Source organism: Suricata suricatta, chromosome 8, assembly GCF_006229205.1.
Source record: "Suricata suricatta isolate VVHF042 chromosome 8, meerkat_22Aug2017_6uvM2_HiC, whole genome shotgun sequence".
Classification (NCBI taxonomy): Eukaryota; Metazoa; Chordata; class Mammalia; order Carnivora; family Herpestidae; genus Suricata; species Suricata suricatta.
In genome coordinates, this window is record NC_043707.1 from 115,582,053 (window position 1) to 115,599,652 (window position 17,600).

General features: G+C 39.5%; 1 protein-coding gene across 1 annotated transcript in view; it reads left to right on the plus strand.

Annotated features, from left to right (window-relative positions):
• Positions 1 to 15,907, plus strand: part of SFPQ (splicing factor proline and glutamine rich) — a 16,514-nt gene extending 607 nt beyond the window's left edge. The window contains 13 exon segments of the mRNA XM_029946496.1: positions 1 to 354; positions 1,049 to 1,237; positions 1,566 to 1,867; positions 1,964 to 2,059; positions 3,077 to 3,273; positions 3,388 to 3,472; positions 4,162 to 4,279; positions 4,619 to 4,667; positions 4,748 to 4,869; positions 7,287 to 10,411; positions 13,571 to 13,618; positions 14,352 to 14,435; positions 15,814 to 15,907. The exon segment at positions 1 to 354 is cut by the window's left edge and continues 99 nt beyond it. Of these exon segments, the coding sequence (XP_029802356.1) occupies positions 1 to 354; positions 1,049 to 1,237; positions 1,566 to 1,867; positions 1,964 to 2,059; positions 3,077 to 3,273; positions 3,388 to 3,472; positions 4,162 to 4,279; positions 4,619 to 4,667; positions 4,748 to 4,869; positions 7,287 to 7,424 (1,650 nt within the window). The 3' untranslated portion in view covers positions 7,425 to 10,411; positions 13,571 to 13,618; positions 14,352 to 14,435; positions 15,814 to 15,907.
• The last annotated feature ends 1,693 nt before the right edge of the window (positions 15,908 to 17,600 follow it).

Consider the following 17,600-nt stretch of genomic DNA (forward strand, 5'->3'; position numbering starts at 1 on the left):
GTCACCTCGGCGCCCCCCGGGGCGCCCCCGCCTGCGCCGCCGAGCAGCGGGGTCCCCACCACCCCACCTCAGGCCGGGGGCCCGCCGCCTCCACCCGCAGGTGGCCCGGGCCCCGGTCCTAAGCAGGGCCCAGGACCCGGAGGCCCGAAAGGCGGCAAAATGCCAGGCGGGCCGAAGCCCGGCGGTGGTCCGGGCCTAAGCACTCCTGGGGGCCACCCCAAGCCGCCACATCGAGGCGGCGGGGAGCCCCGAGGAGGCCGGCAGCATCACCCGCCCTACCACCAGCCGCACCACCAGGGGCCCCCACCCGGTGGGCCTGGTGGGCGCAGCGAGGAGAAGATCTCCGACTCGGAGGTGAGTGTCCCCCGGAGCTACGCGTCGGTTCCCTAAGATGGCGGCGGCCCCCTCCTCCTTCCTTTCCCGGCCTCCATTTTGTCGGAGACCGGAAAGAGCGCGTGCGCGCGGGCGGCTGAGGGCGGGGCCGCTGCCGGAGTTGGGGGCGGACGGCGTGGGGCTGCTAAGAGGCCCAAGGGAGGCTCGCCTACGGAGGCTGGCGTTGAGGAGCTGCCCAGGGCCTTGTTAAAGCTAACGGGTTCTGGGAACCAGACTGGAGCGTGCAATGTAGGCTTGGAGAGGTCCGGGGAGTTCCGGCCTTACAGGAGCAGGCCCAAGTCATGTGGGTGACAGCAGGGTTTTGGTTCTTTTATCACGTAATACTTGATCACCATTTTAATTTAATGTCTGGTACGATATAGATTTTTTAGGGACATTTGGCATATGAGGTTGACGAGGTTGCTCGGTAGCGTCGAGTCTATAGAGGGCTGTAGATGTATTCTTAACGTGTTCTGCGTGGTTTGGGCTCTTTGAGGTATGGGTAGTTGCTACGTTGGAAATACCGCAAATAAAATTTTGTTTTGGTTTTAAACGGCGTAGAAGAATAACCCCATTGGTGGTATTACCCAGGCTGGGAAAAGCGAACATTGTTACTGAATTTTCCTACTTTGCTGAAGTCGCTGGTGTCTGAAAATTTTCATTCCTTTTTCATTAGGGGTTTAAAGCCAACTTGTCTCTCTTGAGGAGGCCTGGAGAGAAAACTTACACACAGCGTTGTCGGTTATTTGTTGGGAATCTACCTGCTGATATCACAGAGGATGAATTCAAAAGACTATTTGCTAAATATGGAGAACCAGGAGAAGTTTTTATCAACAAAGGCAAAGGATTTGGATTTATTAAACTTGTGAGTTTTTATTATTTAGTGTGGGCTTAGAAGATTGTTTTCGTTTGCTACTGCAAACGCTAGTGTTCAACAGCAATAAGTTGGTTTTTAAATTTTTCATCATTTTTACAAAGAAAAAGATGCTACTTATCATAGAATGATTGTTGGTATTTAAAAAGAGGAGAGTGGGTGGATAAGACACTTAACTACCAACTCTGAGTGGCTCAGGGAGGGCTGCTTGAAGATACTTGAACTGAGCCTGAGGAAGAATAGGCGTGGGAGTTAAGCTTTTGACAGTTTCAGAGTTTCAATATGAGGTCCTTAACATGAGTGTGTCTGATACTTTCAGGAGTCCAGAGCATTGGCTGAAATTGCCAAAGCCGAACTTGATGATACACCGATGAGAGGTAGACAGCTTCGGGTTCGCTTTGCCACACATGCTGCCGCCCTTTCTGTCCGGAACCTTTCACCTTATGTTTCCAATGAACTGTTGGAAGAAGCTTTTAGCCAGTTTGGTCCTATTGAAAGGGCTGTTGTAATTGTGGATGATCGCGGCAGATCTACAGGGAAAGGCATTGTTGAGTTTGCTTCTAAACCAGCAGCAAGAAAAGCATTTGAAAGATGCAGTGAAGGTGTTTTCTTACTGACGACGTAAGTTCTTGTGCTTATCCTAATTTTATTAACTTGGATGGGGAAGTTGGCAATAAAATGGATATAAAGTTAAGATGGAACCCTTTTTGTTATTAGAACTCCTCGTCCGGTCATTGTGGAACCACTTGAACAATTAGATGATGAAGATGGCCTTCCTGAAAAACTTGCACAGAAGAATCCAATGTATCAAAAGTAAGATTGATTTAACTTACGCATTTTTCTAATGTAAGTGCAAATGAGAACTTCTAGTAATTTTTTAGTTTTGCCTAGAAAATGCAAAATTCTTCAAATGCTTATATGCTTGATAGAAATTTAAGGTTCAGGAAGTTTACAGGTTTTAAAGCAGAGATCTTCAAGTGTCTAGTGCTCATTGTTGAGATAGGTATGTTTTACATGCAATTTTGTTTTGCCTTTAAAACAATTGTGTGATGGATAGGTATCTTCCTTTTTAAGAATGGAAAAAAATACTTAGGCATTTGGTTAGAGGAAACAAGAAATGAGAGAGGTAGGATTTATGTTGAGTGCCCAATATTTTATGTTACTGCACGGTTCTGGGACATGTATTACTTTTTTACAGAAGTATTTTAATTTTTTAAACGTTTATTCATTTTAGAGAGAGCAGGGGAGGGGCAGAGAGAGAGAGACAGGATCTGAAGCAGATTCCAGGCTCTGAGCTGTCAACACAGAGCCCGATGTGGGGCTCAAACCCACAAACAGTGAGATCACAATTTGAGCCACAGTTGGATGCTTAACTGTCTGAGCCGCCCAGGCGATCCAAAGATTTTATTTTTAAGTGACTTGTATAACCAATATGAGGCTCAAATTCTCACAACCCCACGTTCTCTTCTGAGTCTGCCAGACCTCCCAAGACATTTATTGTTTTGATGTAAAGTTGCTTTTTAAAATACATTTATTTATTTTAAGAAAGATTGCAAGTAGGGAGAAGCAGAGAGAGAACCCAAGCAAAACTCCATGCTGTCATGACATGTAGAACCTGACTCAGGGTTCAATCTCATGACCCTGAAATGACCTGAGCCAAAACTCAAAGTCAGAAGCTTAAGCAACTGAGCCACCCTGGCGCCCCTGCCAACCCTGCCTTTGGGTATTTCTTAGAAGTGATAGGCCAGGGGCAAAATCAGTGATTTTATGGCTATTGGGTAGCATTTCTTGTGTGCATCCACCAATCGGTTTATATTTAAATATTTTCAGGGAGAGAGAAACCCCTCCTCGTTTTGCCCAGCATGGCACATTTGAGTATGAATATTCTCAGCGATGGAAGTCCCTGGATGAAATGGAGAAACAGCAAAGGGAGCAAGTTGAAAAAAACATGAAAGATGCAAAGGACAAATTGGAAAGTGAAATGGAAGATGCCTATCATGAACATCAGGCAAATCTTCTGCGTCAAGGTAAAAAACAAACCAAAAAAAGACCCTGTTGTGTAAATTTCACTGATAGGATGAATTCATTTTTGAACTTTGAGAGCCCCATTAATGAGTTTAAAACAATTTTCTAATGTTTAGATCTGATGAGACGCCAGGAAGAATTAAGACGCATGGAAGAACTTCACAATCAAGAAATGCAGAAACGTAAAGAAATGCAGCTAAGGTAAAATTTTGTTAAACTAATAAGCCTTTACTTGTGCATCAACATTTAGAGAAAAAGACACACCTAAGTTACAGGTGAGTCTGTTGGCAACAGATAGGTTAAATACGACGTCAGTGTTGGTTTGACACTAGGTTAGAATAGAGCGTAAGGTTTTCATTAATGATGCTTAATTTCTTTGCCAGAATGCTTCTAGGTCTGTTCCAGACTCTCTTCAGGCCTGTTTGCTCTAATCTAGACTTTACAATTTTTTTTAATGTTTATTTTTGAGAGAGGGTGAGTAAGCAGGGGAATGGGCAGAGAGAGAGGAAGGCAGAGGATCCAAAGCAGGCTCTTAAACCGTGAGAAGCTGAAGCCAGATGCCTAACTGGCTGAGCTATTGGGGTGTCCCTCTCACCTAGACTTCGTAAAGCTCTGGGGCAAACCACTAGGTTTTTTTCAAGTTGACATTTTTTAACGTTTATTGATTTTGAGACAGCACATGTGTGGGAGTGCGCAGATAGGGCAGAGAATCCTAAGCAGGCTCCTCGCTGTCAGCGCAGAGCCCCATGTGGGGCTTGACTTCACAAACTGGGATCGAGACCTGAGCTGAAGTCAGATGCCCAAATGACTGAGCCACCCACGCACCCCTTCAAACTGACTCTTATTAAAAGATGGGGATGACACTTCATGTGCTTGATGAATATTTCCAGGCAAGAAGAAGAGCGACGTAGAAGGGAAGAAGAGATGATGATTCGTCAACGTGAAATGGAAGAACAAATGAGACGCCAAAGAGAGGAAAGTTATAGCCGGATGGGCTACATGGATCCAGTAAGTAAAAAAAATTCTATTACAATCTAGTTGGAGTTGTCTACGAAACTTGTAGGTACCAAAAATGAAGTCTTACTCAGTTAAATACTGCATTTCACTTTATAGTCATTCTTATTCTTTCTACAAGTATATTATGATTAATACATTTTGAGTTTTACCTTCTTGGCTGGACCTAAAGATTTTATTCATTGGGAAGAAGCTTTATCAGTTTTTGGATAATTGAGTCTCAGCAACTGATGTTAAAAATCTTCCCTTTTTTTTTTTTTTTTTTGGAGATTTTTTTTGTCTTAAGAATTCTTGGTATGGGCGTATGAACGGGATTTTTTTTTTTTCTTTCAGAGAGAAAGAGACATGAGAATGGGTGGAGGAGGAGCAATGAACATGGGAGGTAAGCATGAAAATAAAATTAGCAATACCTTTAGAGAGCTGTATTCTGGTTGAGTTGTAACCAGCATTTTTGTTTCCTAGATCCCTATGGTTCAGGAGGCCAGAAATTTCCACCTCTAGGTGGTGGTGGTGGCATAGGTTATGAAGCTAATCCTGGAGTTCCACCAGCAACCATGAGTGGTTCCATGATGGGAAGCGACATGGTAATGTATCCTGTGTGACGTAGTGCCAAGGAAATTCTCATTTTTCACAACTTCGTGTGTGTGTTTTGTTTTCTGTTTTTTTCCTTTTTCTTTTGTTTTTTGTTTTTTAAGTAGGTAACTGGACCTCTTTTTAGTTCCCTTATCATGTAAATCATAATGAGGAAAACTTTGGCAACATAGAAGAACTCAGTATGCGGTAACCTAACAGAAAATGGTTGCCAACAAGAAGTCAATGCTGTCAGTAGTATGTTGGAATTCTCTTCGGCAATAAGTAGACATAGGTGCTTTCCATTATATTGCTTGTGTACTTTTGCACTCTAGCACATGGCAAATCCAAATTTTAAATGTTAGATGATGTACCTGATTATTCTACATCCAAGTGAGAGTAATCAAATGGCAAACTGTCATTCATTAAGCTGATATTTGCCATATGTATGAATCAGACTTGGCAGTTTAGAGTTTTAGGCATGTTTTTTAGTGATGTGTAGGACTCTGACCTATATTTGGTGTGGTTTCTACCCATGAGAAGGGAGTTGTTTACTGTTTTGACTCGTCGTTTCCCACTTGTTGGGCCTGTCAATAGGTGCATCTTCTAAAATAAACTGACATCTCTATTTTGCCACAGGATAGCAACAATCCATGACTATTTTAAGCATACTAGTTGTGTGCATATGATCTGAACCTTCTTGATGCTTTCATATTTTAACTGTACAGGTAGCCTGTCAGGATGCTTTAGAACAATCAAGTGAATTGGTCTGAGCGGCTGTGTTAGGGCTATACAAATCCATAGGAAATTTGAATATTGGATTTAGAAGTGGGTTTAGAGAAGTGTGCATTTTCACCACTGAATTGAATCTGATTGGTTTCACCTGCAGGCTTCTGGCAAAGGAGAGGGAAACTGCAATACATAGCTTGTTAGGTTCATTTACAAAGAGGAATAGAAGAATTTAGTGTGGGGTCTAACCTATTTAAAACTTATATTAAGATTTTTTGAGAATTAGAGTCGTAAAGAGCTGGTTGGGTTAAATGTAGCGTTAGCTTTCTTAAATGAATTCAAAAAGTAATATGGATAACATTTCGGTTTGTATGCTTCCTAAGAGGCAGATTGTAGGTCTGTATCAAATTTTTAAGATGTAATTTGACATGATGTTCCCACAATTAAGATTTTTTTCTGTGTCTCATAAAACAGGTAGGGTTCTAAGATGTAATAACATAATCATGAAACCCCAAAATTTTCTCATAGCTTTTGAGATACACAGTACAATGCGTTAAAACACATTTTTAGGTTTTTGAGAAATAGTTTAAAGAATTGAGATTTAGTTTTTAAAGTAGCCCTGTAGTACGTAGTAGGAAACACATTGTAACTGTGTTTAGGAAGCTAAACCCTGCCTTTGTCCCTCCCTTTTTGGAGTGATGCTCTCAGTAACTGATTTATTTTGAATAGAATTTGTAAGGCTTCTTTGCTTTGCATATCTATAGGGTTTTTCTGTTTGGGAACATAGGTTTCTAAGATTAAAGTGCTTAAAACTAGATGGAATAAGAAGTCCTGCTTCATTGCAGTCACTTACGCTTGGTGTTTAAGCTGTTTGGGAGATACCAAAATGTGGAATCATAGCTAAGTGTCAGTGGACTTTCAAAGACCTGAAGGAAAAGCTGGGCTGGTGTGGGGGTGGGCTGTACATTTAGTCAATTTGCAACTATACAGAATACTACTGTGAACATAATTGTCTCTGGTTAGTTAGTGATGGTTCTGAAGGTGGCATACCTGTGAGAATATGGCAACACTTTTAATGAAGTTAGTGTGCTGGTTAAGTGACTAAAATCTATTAGTCTTTTATGCTTTTCTTTTTGTAGTTTGGTAGCATTTTATTAAAAGTTTGAACGTTTTAAGATTTCTGCAACTTAGCAGATGTGTCTTAAGTGAAAAGCACAAGGTTTCTTATGCAGCTCATGCCACTAACTGGTGAGTAGGTCTTTGTCACTTCATTGAGTGAACTGAATCTGTCTGGTTGGGCTTGTTAGGCTTACTTGGAAATTAAATTTCCTGTTCAGACCGTGAAAGTGAGAAGTTTGCAAGCTTTTGCAGTGGGTTAATCTGATGTGAAATTTCTTAAAACTCATTTTGGAATGGGTTTTCACATCTGCACTAATTTTTAAATTTTTTAGCACTACAGGGAAGACCTATTCTTTGAAACAGGTGTATGAGAATGGCTCAAGTGGGAACATACCACAAGGCATGTATTATCGTAAACTAATTTTCAAATTACCCTTTTTTCCTTTCTATGTTCCCGGTACCTGTGGATCGACTCATTGGTGATTGTATCGACGAACGTTGACTACGGAACCTTCTAAAATATTTACTTAACACACATGGACATCAACTACATATAATGAACTGTTAATTACTGTTCCAATAGCGTACTGAGCGCTTTGGGCAGGGAGGTGCGGGGCCTGTGGGTGGACAGGGTCCTAGAGGAATGGGGCCTGGAACTCCAGCAGGATATGGTAGAGGGAGAGAAGAGTATGAAGGCCCAAACAAAAAGCCCCGATTTTAGATGTGATATCTAGATTTTCATTCCAGTTTGTTTTTGTCTTTTCTTGTTTAGATACCAATCTTTTAAATTCTTGCATTTTAGTAAGAAAGCTATCTTTTTATGGATGTTAGCAGTTTATTGACCTAATATTTGTAAATGGTCTGTTTGGGCAGGTAAAATTATGTAATGCAGTGTTTCAAACGGGAATTTTTTTTTCCTTTTTATTTCCTTTTTTTTTTAACTGTATAATGTCCCTCAAGTTATGGCAGTGTACCTTGTGCCACTGAATTTCCAAAGTGTACCAATTTTTTTTTTACGTGCTTCAAATAAATAGAAAAATAGTTATGATATTGATCTTCAACTTTGCCATTCATGCTTCTATGCACATTAGGCTAGGTATTCACTTTGAAAGCATGAGCGTGTCTAGGCCTTTGAATGGCATATGCCATTTCTGGGAAATGTATCTGTAGGCTAAGCATTGCTTTCTACAAATAAGTACCCCCTTGTTTTAAAAAGAAGAAACGCATATTGAAGTAGTTTCATGATTTGTTTGGCATTATAGGAAGCAAGCTGGTGCTAAGTATTTTTAAATGGTTATGTAAGCAAGCTGAACTGTAAATCTTCCTTCAGGAATGTGTATTAAGATTATGGAATGGGTGAAAGACTTGGTAGGGGGAGAAAGTGGGTATGACTAAATGGATCTTTTTGGCCCTATGATCTATCCTTTCCTTGAAAGTTTCTGAAGAAAAAAGTGGAAAGATCATTTTGTTGCATTCCTCCATTCTTGTTTTTAAAAGAACAAGTCCCAAGCCCTACAAATGGCTTGTATTGAACTTTCATATTTGAATTAAAGATTGTTAAACATGAAGCCTTTTCATGTATTACTTCAAGCAATATATGAAGGTTTAGTCTGAAAATTTCAACTTGCAAGTAAGAAGCGTAGTAACCATAAAGTAGGTTTAACTACCTATATACATTTGTACTTTTACATCTCCTTGTGCTCCTTCTGGTGGGCTAAATCTGTAGGACTGAAAACTTGTTCTCTTTTCTAAGAACTAGTGGTGACTGTTAATGACCAATAGGGTTGTAGGTAATGATTCTTACTGTAAACTATTTGTTAATCTGTTTTTCTATAGTTTACTTTTGATGTAGCACTAAATATGGAGAGAGTTGCTAATGCTACACAGTACAAATACCCCTTTCTCCCACCATAAAGTTTTGGAGTGTTTCGATGGTGTTGTCAGCTCTTTGTCAACTTCATTGAATCTCCTTCCATTAGGATAAGACATTCTGACTTTGAATATTAAAGTAGATTGTTACTGTTGTCTGATAGTGCGATGGGAACCTGTTTTCCCAACGTATATGTTAGCAGAGGAACAGCTTCTGAAAAGTAGGTAAAGTAATTGAATGGTTTGGCTTTGTTCTTAGTTACGTTTCCATTCAAATTTGTACATTAACAGCACTCTTACTATGGAATGTGTCTTCCTCTTTTTCACTCTGTTCTTGGTGCTAATTGGCAAAAGTAAAATTCCAAATCAAATCTTCGTTAAATGCTGGAGTTTAGTATTGTGCCTGAGTACAAAGGGAAACCTCTGGTTGAAACTGCACTTTCTGCATAGGAAACTGGATAATATTAAGTAAAACACTAGTGGAGTATAAAGGCATGTCACTCAATTCTGGTTGTGTGACAGGTACATGGTGTGCTAATTAAGGAAGAGAATCTCCTTAGAACATGTTTATTATTTCTTCCTCAAGACACTTGGAAATGGGTAGTAGTTTTACATAATTCTATCCATGAGGAAGTTTTGTCCCGAGTCATTAATTGGTGATATGTATGAGGTTTTCTGTATGGAAACAAGGGTCTGGATTTGAAAGGAATCCATTACAATTTGATTGAATTGTATGGTAGGGACTCCACTAATAATAAAGGGGTGTTCATGGGACACCCACAGAGGGTGAACTTGAATGTGTGTGGGCGGGGGCTGGTGGGGAAGTGGGAAAATCTGCCTATAAAATTAATGTTTCAGTTTATTTTTCAGATTACATGCCTTTCTTTATAAGGGATGCTGGCACAGACCCCTAAAATAAGCTTTTGTTAGTACTGTACCTTTGAAGAGTGGTGAAGGATGCTAATGGATGATCTCCTGAAAGTTGTGGTTTTGCTAGCCTTACTGTGGGCTGTAGAATTGCTAAACGTTGTTTAGCAAATAATGTTGCTTAGTTTCCACTAAGTTTGCCTTTTCCTCACTTAAAACAGCAGTGTACCAAGGGTTGTAAGCTACTCAAAGAGACTTTCAATAAGTCTTGTAATGCATATGGTAGTTTTTAGCCTAATGTGAATTTAAATCCTCCTAAAAAGCTGATCTGAAATGGGTGGGAAAGGGAATGTAGTACTTTTGAAGTATTTCAGCCATTTTTCTCATTTAAAGAAACCACTTGCCCCCATTTCCTCTTCTCTACTTTCTCTCATAATTTTGTTTTAAGAGGAACATTGGTCGTTTTAAGCTTATTACTCCTAATCTTTAATCTGTATTCTCTTAAGAGACCCCAGTGTATTTAATAGGTACTTTATAAGATTAACTGAATGGCTCACATTTAGTGAAACCATAATCCTCTGCTTCGAATACTAATTAAAACTCCTAAGAAGTACTATAAACCCCACCACTCTTTATATAGATGTATTATACCATTAATATAAGCAGATAGTAATTTGGGAAATTGTAAAGTTACGCCTGTGCAATTTTTATAAGTGGCATATTATGGCAGACAAAAATGTAGATACTTGGCTTTTCTTGGGCAAGCCACTACGTTGTGGCGGGATGTTTTCTGGTGTTCTTGGACTGCAATTGTGCACTATTAAAGTAGTGGCCTGCTACATAACTGCATTTAGCCAGCATTTCTGCAGTGCGTAACTGTGAGGAACGTAGTACCGCAAATGGCAATGGACATTAGGACCCGGATGTAGTATTCCTGCTTGCTCCAAGATTCTCATTGCCGACTGCATACAGGTAGGTACCAAGCAATATAATCTAACTTGGTGACTTGCTATGTACTTTTATTCCGTGGGCATTCTGACATCACACTTCTGACCATGAAATTACAGTGCAGCACCTAACACTCGGATGGTAAAGCTAGCTGCTATCAAAACTGCGTGGGTTTGGGTTTTGAGCTGTAATTTGTTAGGCAGAATTCAGTGCTGTTGCAGTTCTCAGATAAAAAGTGCAAACTTGATTCTTTGGTACATCTGATGCAGTTGTGTGGTTTCCTTTAGTTGCATTGTAACTGAAGAGAACGTGGAACACGTCAGTCGTGTGGGGGAGAGGGAATCAAACCATACTTGGAAAGTAGAGTGCTTTTAGCATCTTGATACGGACTGTATAGCATGTGATACTTAGTCTCTGTTGTACCAAACTGACCTGCCCATAGGTCAGCAAAATCCATTCCAGAATGCAATCTTGGTAATCATTCTGCAGGTTGTTGGAGTGAATTAAGACTAAAAAGTACTTTTTTTTTTTTTTTTTTTTTTTTTGGTAATGTGACTTAAAATTTTTTTTTTCAAATGGGCTTCGTGGGAATACCTTTGTTACTAACGTGGGCTTAGGTGGGAATCTAATGTGAATAGTTCAAGTTATGTGACTTGTCTAAATATGCCTCTGCTCTAAACCTGGGGAAAAGTGGTGTGGCATGTTGACTTGCCTGCAGTTGAATACATGTTGGGAATCATTTCCCAATCCTAAGACTTCGTCGTATTCTGTAGGGTGACTGCACATGTTCAGAGTAGCCTTTTGAATTTGGTTCCCTTAGCTTTAGGGACGTGATGTTATAATCCAAATGCTTACCGCCCCCCCCCCCCCCTCCAAAAAAAAAGTCTTCAAAAGCAGCTTTTGTTGCTTAGGACTTCAGCTTTGTAAGCTTTGCATCGACTGTTGTTCCTGAACTCATTCAACTTAACTTTGGTCTCCGAGCTGGTTTTTAGCTAGCATGCATGAGAAACAGCTTTCATGTATAATGCTTTTTTCTCTTTAACTGGAAGTTTGGTTTACTTTGCATAAATGCCGGTGAAAAACTCTTCATGACTCTGAGAATTTTCTTTCATTGTATCAAGAAAAATGGCTTGCTCTTTGGCAAGCAATTCACAAGGTGGGAACAAATTTGTACTTTAATATGTAGTCTATTCAAGCAAATATCTTTACTCTTCTGTTAGGTGGAAAAGCAAATGGTGACTAGTTTAGCTCTGTTAATAATACAATGCAGTTCAAACATGATGTTCAGTATTAGTGACAAGATTGTCACTAAATTGACATACAACCCTGATGGGATTTTCCTGTGGCATAATCCATTAAATCGGTGGCCGGCACTTTTGCTACCGTGATTTAGTGATCCAAGTGTTTAGAAATAAAAGCTCAGGTTTATTTCTTAACAGTCAATAACAATTTTGAGAGAACGTACTTGTTACAGTATGACTTGAGAATCATCATTGGGGTGGGGGTTAATTTTGCTTCATTTCTGCTTGCTTCAAGATGAGTAGGCTTTGCACTTTGAAATGAGAAACCTGTGACTTAAGTCAATTCTTACCTAGTTTCGATTCGTATGTAGCTATAATTTGTGAATCTTAGTGTAGAGGATCTTAAAATCACTCACTCAAAAAGCTGGGGAGTAAATGGGTTTCAGTAACAACACTATACCGAGGTGCTTGCATTGTATTTCATAGTCTTTTCTTGTTGCAAACCAGAATTATTCTTTTTAATGAGAATGGTCTAAAGGTCAGAGGTGTGATGCCAGAATGCATTTTCGTACTGTTAGGCCCTTGGAACAGATACCGGTGCTTTCTGAAAGATGAAAAATGGAATGGGTGCTCTTCACACGAGGTTGCAAAACCTACCAAGAATGCATAACAGTCTCATTTTTCCCCAAGAAAAGAGATGCGTGTGACTAGTTTTGGACTTTTAACCTTAATGGGGGTTGCATGTCTCCTATTGTTAATCATTGTCAGCTGCAGTGACATGATCCACAGTCCTGCATTTTTACTGCCTTTCCCTTAATGATTTCGGACAGGTTTGAGAGAGCCAGGATGTTTGTTCTGGGCCTTTATTTGGTTTTGGCTTTAGCTGATAATGTTTCCGTGTCTGTCAGCTAGTGCAGTTCTCAAATGGCTGCCAATTAGGGAAAGAATTCCGAGGATTTGACTGCTCCTAATCATCTGTCATTGCTGCTAGATAATGATTGGCAATTTTTGACTCAACTGTGGAACTCTCACAGTTGTAAACCTTCAACCATAAAAATGTTGCTTTTGAACACCAGTGCTGAAAAGAATTTATTTGGAGGGTGAAAAGAGGGGGCTGGATGCAGAATAATCTAGGATAATCTGGAGAATGGGGGAGAATGCAAAACGATATAGTATCCCTTATGGATGGTACATGTGCAACAGAGAACTCTATTTTTTATTGGCAGTAACTGATAATCAGGGAGGAAGAAAAACCTGGAACTTGAATTAAGGCTGATCTTTCTGGTTTTTGTGCACTGAGGCCCTACCAGGCATATGTAGTGAAGGTGAATGTCTTCTCCCTCAGAAAAACTCAGGTTCCTTGCTGTCCCGAATAAGGCATAGCTTCCCTGCCCCAACTTAAAACTCAGTGAGGATTTGGAGGGAAATACATAGGCTTGCAGGATAAACAACTGCACTGTTGTGTACTGGGGAGTGGGGAGGGCACTCTTGGAGGACTCCTGCTGAAGGTGGTCAGTCCACCTGAGAATGGAAGACATACTTGAATGGGGAGCAGGGTATGTGCTTTAACATGAAAAAAGAGCTGACGTTAGAACTCATTTGGTAAGGTAAACGTTGTCACATACCTTCACATAAGGGATAGTATATTTTGGGTTGCAGTCAAACTGGATTGTGCTCAGACTGGTGAAAATAGCAGTTAGGCTTTTGTATTTTGATTAAGATACAGTTTTTATTTGAATTCAGCTGTCTACTTTATTACTTTACATAAGAATAATTTTAGATTTTTTCCCCCCATCAAGTTTCTTCCTGTTGTTTTTTTATTCCGTAACTTGCCCCCAATCTTTGTCTCTGGAATTTACTCTTTAAATTTTGAAGTTAACTAGCATTTTCAAAACCTTCATACCCTTGTCTTTTATATTAACTTTCTCTTATTATTCTTTAGGTAAGAATGGTTGATGTTGGCTGATATTGGAGTACTCTTTCACTTCAAGTAAGTTTCTTTGAAGTCCTAACCTGTAGAAGAGGCTTGAGTTTGATTTGTATAAAGGTTAAATAATTTGATTTAGCTATGTGGGGCAAAACATGTTTTTTTTTTTAAGATCCTGAGATAATGTCTTTGTTTTTGTTTCTGAAAATAGTTGTGTGCACGTGAATGTGTGAATGGGAAAGAGAAAGTGGGGAATATTTTATTATAAAAGTATCAAACAATAGAAGAATTAAAAAAAATACATCGTTGAATCTGTTGTACACCTGAAACTAATAGAACTTTGTATGTTAATTATACTTTGTATGTTAATAACTTTGTATATTAACATTGTATGTTATTTCTATAACTACAAAAAAGATACATGGTTATGTAGAGAAATTGACAAAGAAGGCTTGAGTTAGTGGAGAAATGCTATCTTTTTAGTATTCTAAATTGTGCTTTGGACCCATTCAGAATAGCCCCCCTTAAGTTTTTTTTTATTTATCCAGTAAATAGTAGAAATAGTCTAGTCGTTGGTAGAAGAGGTACAGTTCTGAAGTGTATGTGAAGAAAATTTAGAATGTAACCTTGGTCTGGACCAGGTCCTTCCTAAAGCAAAAACAGCTAAAGAAAATGAACCATTGATTGGAACCCAGACCTGTGCCCCAGAATATGCTTTTTTATATGAGAATACAATGTACATACTAACAATTGATAAAAATATAATATGCTGTACAAATTCTATTTTTAATGATAGGTGGATAAGCTGTTAGTCTCAAGACGATATCCCACATGAGCCAAGAAGGAAAGCAACAACTTGTTAGACTCAGGAAGTGTCTGGGTAAGTGGAATGATTCTTACTCCGTAAATCCCCCTCAGGACAACTCTTGGTTGTTACAGACATGACTACTTATATATGAATACTTTGTTTTAACCTACTCTGCATTGAAACTTTTTTGTAGGGAATATGTTTTTATAGTTCTTATTTATAATCATTTTAACAGCCTTCTTGAGGTTGTAACAGGCCTTGTTTATTGGTTTGGCTCAAGCCTCACAAAAACAGGGACTTCAGTTTTCTGTAAGAGTATGTATGTATATCTACCTTCGTTCTTTGAACTATGCAGAGGAGAGTTTGGGAAATTTAAAGTTCCTTGGTTTTTATATTTTGGTTTTTTTTTTTAATGATTATTTATTTTGAGAGGGTGTGTGCATGAGCCAGGGAGGGGCAAGGGAAGGAGGAGAGAGAGGATCCTAAGCAGGCTTTGAATTGTCAGCACAGAGCCTGACACGGGTTAATCTCATGAACCATGAGACCATGACCTGAGCCAAAATCAAGAGTTGGGGTGCTTAACCAACTGAGCCACCCAGCTGCCGCAGAGTTCCTGGGTTTTTAATCACATAGTTCTATGATGGGATTACTTACGGTTGATGATATACTAGAAGGATTGGCAGTTTGGGGAGTTTCATTTGTTTTGGTTTTGTGAGATGCTTTTTTTTTGGGGGGCGTGAGAGCATGCACAAGCGTAAGTGGGGGAGGGGCAAAGAGAGACAATATCTTAAGCAGGTTCCATGCCTAGCAACTCAATTTCATGACCATGAGGTCATGACCTGAGCCAAAGTCAAGAGTCAAATAGATGCTTAAGTGTCTGAGCCACCCAGGCACCCCTGGGTTGGTAACTTTAAAGGACAACTCAACTCTGCCATTCTACCTGAAAAGCCATCATAGACAGTAGGTAAACAAATAGACATGGCTCTGTGCCAATATTTTACAAAAAGGTAGAAGGTGGGCAGTAGCTTATTGTTCTCTCATCTAATACAAATTTTATATATAGATAACTAGATAATCACTCAGGCTTAAAGGGCTGTCATAATCATAGTTTGAAAAGAGAGATAAGGTAGAAATAGCTATAATAAGTAATTGACTATATCTTAAACCAAGGGAAGGTGCCAATTAATGGAGTATCTTAGATCTCTTTCAAGAGTGGTTGCTACTTCTAGTGAATGGAAGTAAACTTGAATCAACTAGCTGGTGACAGTCTGGTGTTAAAATAATCTTCATCTTTTACAGAATCCTTAATTATATAGATCATTAAATATTATACCACATTCCTTACTTAGTATTTTGGTGTTAGGAAGTTTACTTGGTACGAAATGGTAAATGTTTGAGAACTCTTTAATTCTTAACATCTTTTGGAGTAATTGTTTCTTTTAATTGGCAGGATCAGGTGAACTGTGTCCAGAAAACCAGTGAGGAAGAGGGCAAAGAGAAATGAACAACCTAATTATTGTTAATAAAGACATTTTAAAATCAGATTCTGCTTTTATGTGTTTTGGTTTTTAAGTAGGACATTATGTTTCCTAGAATTCTCCTTATATGTCATCACCTTGTTTCTAGGTGATCTAAAAAGATGTTCCATGTTACGGGCATAGAACTGGTTATAATTAAGGACTCTTTCTTGGGCCTTTTTGGCAGAGCAATTTCCAACATTAATTACTGATGAACCTGACGGTCCTTAATAGTTTAAAATTGCCTTCATTCTTTATAGGTTTTATTCCTAAAATTAGCATGTAATGAATATAGCAATTAACTACACGCCCCTCCTTGGTTGATTGGGTTTCAGGCATTAATGGCATTTTGTGTCCCACTTTGTATTTCACAGAAGAATCCTCAGATGATGGTTATTATAGGGTATTCCCGTTATTTCACAAAGAAGCACAGACAGAATTACATCTTGCCAAATGACGATGTTTGGGGTATCTTGAGTAGCAGCTTTTGTAAGTTGAATTTCATAATGCAGTAGAATATGGATAGGGTCTTTGAATATAGGCATAGGGAAAAGCTTGCTGGAATGGATTGTAAAATCGGCTTAATAAAGAACTTTGAAAGTAAAATCTACTTTTCTCCTTTCACTCTAGTCATGCTCTTGAAACTTGACAAATGTTAGTCGAAGGGCTCTTTGGCACCAGCTTAAACATTTGTTTGGGAAGAGAGAGGTATGAGGTCTATGTTTAAAAGGTAATTCTGTTGCTGTGTCTCTGGGGGCCTTATTACTAATAGTGCAGAATTTCAGAAAGTGCTAATTCGTTACTTTGCTGTAGGTGAGCTGAAGAGACTTGGGATTCAGAAGTTTGTTCAGTATTACTTGAAAAAGCCACAAAGGAAGATTGTTGAAAGCCACAGCAGTCGTTACCGCTCCCATGGGATTTGCTTTGAAAACTGTGGTCAGGGGCATCTGGGTGGCTTGGTCGGTTAAGCGTCGACTTCGGCTCCGCTCATGATCTCCCTGTTCATGGGTTCAAGCCCCATGTTGGGCTCTGTGCTGACAGCTAGTTCAGAGCCTGGAGCCTGTCTTTGGATTCTGTATCTCCCTCTCTCTCTCTGACCCTCCACTGCTCGTGCTCTCTTTCTCTCTCAAAAATTAATAAAACTAATAAAAATGAAAACTGTGTGGTCAGTACCAGGGATAAGAGCAAGACCTTGTTTTTTTCCTGTTTCTAATCCTGCTGCTTCACTGTGGTTGCATATGTTTAAATAAGAGGCCGGCCATCTCATCCAGAATTCTCTCCATCGTCTTTTTGGGTTCACGTTTCTGTTATTCTTCTCTGATTGGTCTTAGGAACTTAATGGATCTGAAGGCAAAAATCATTAGCAGTTTAGGGGCATAACAAGGTCTTAACTACAGTTACTTACAGTTCAAAGTACTGAGCCACTTGGGGTGCCTGGGTGGCTCAGTCAAGCTAACTTCGGCTCAGGTCATGATCTCACGGTTTGTGGGTTCGAGCCCTGCCTCGTGCTCTGCTGACAGCTCAGAGCCTGGAGCCTGCTTCTGATTCTGTCTCTCTCTCTCTCTCTGCTCCTCCTTCACTCCCGCTGTCAGTCTCTCAAAATTAAATCATAAAACCATAAAAAAAAACCCCAAAGTATTGAGCCATTTTCCCAGCTGTGTGATCTGCCAACCCAAGTTGCAGTTTGTTTATCAATAAAATGAACATACTATCTCATTGG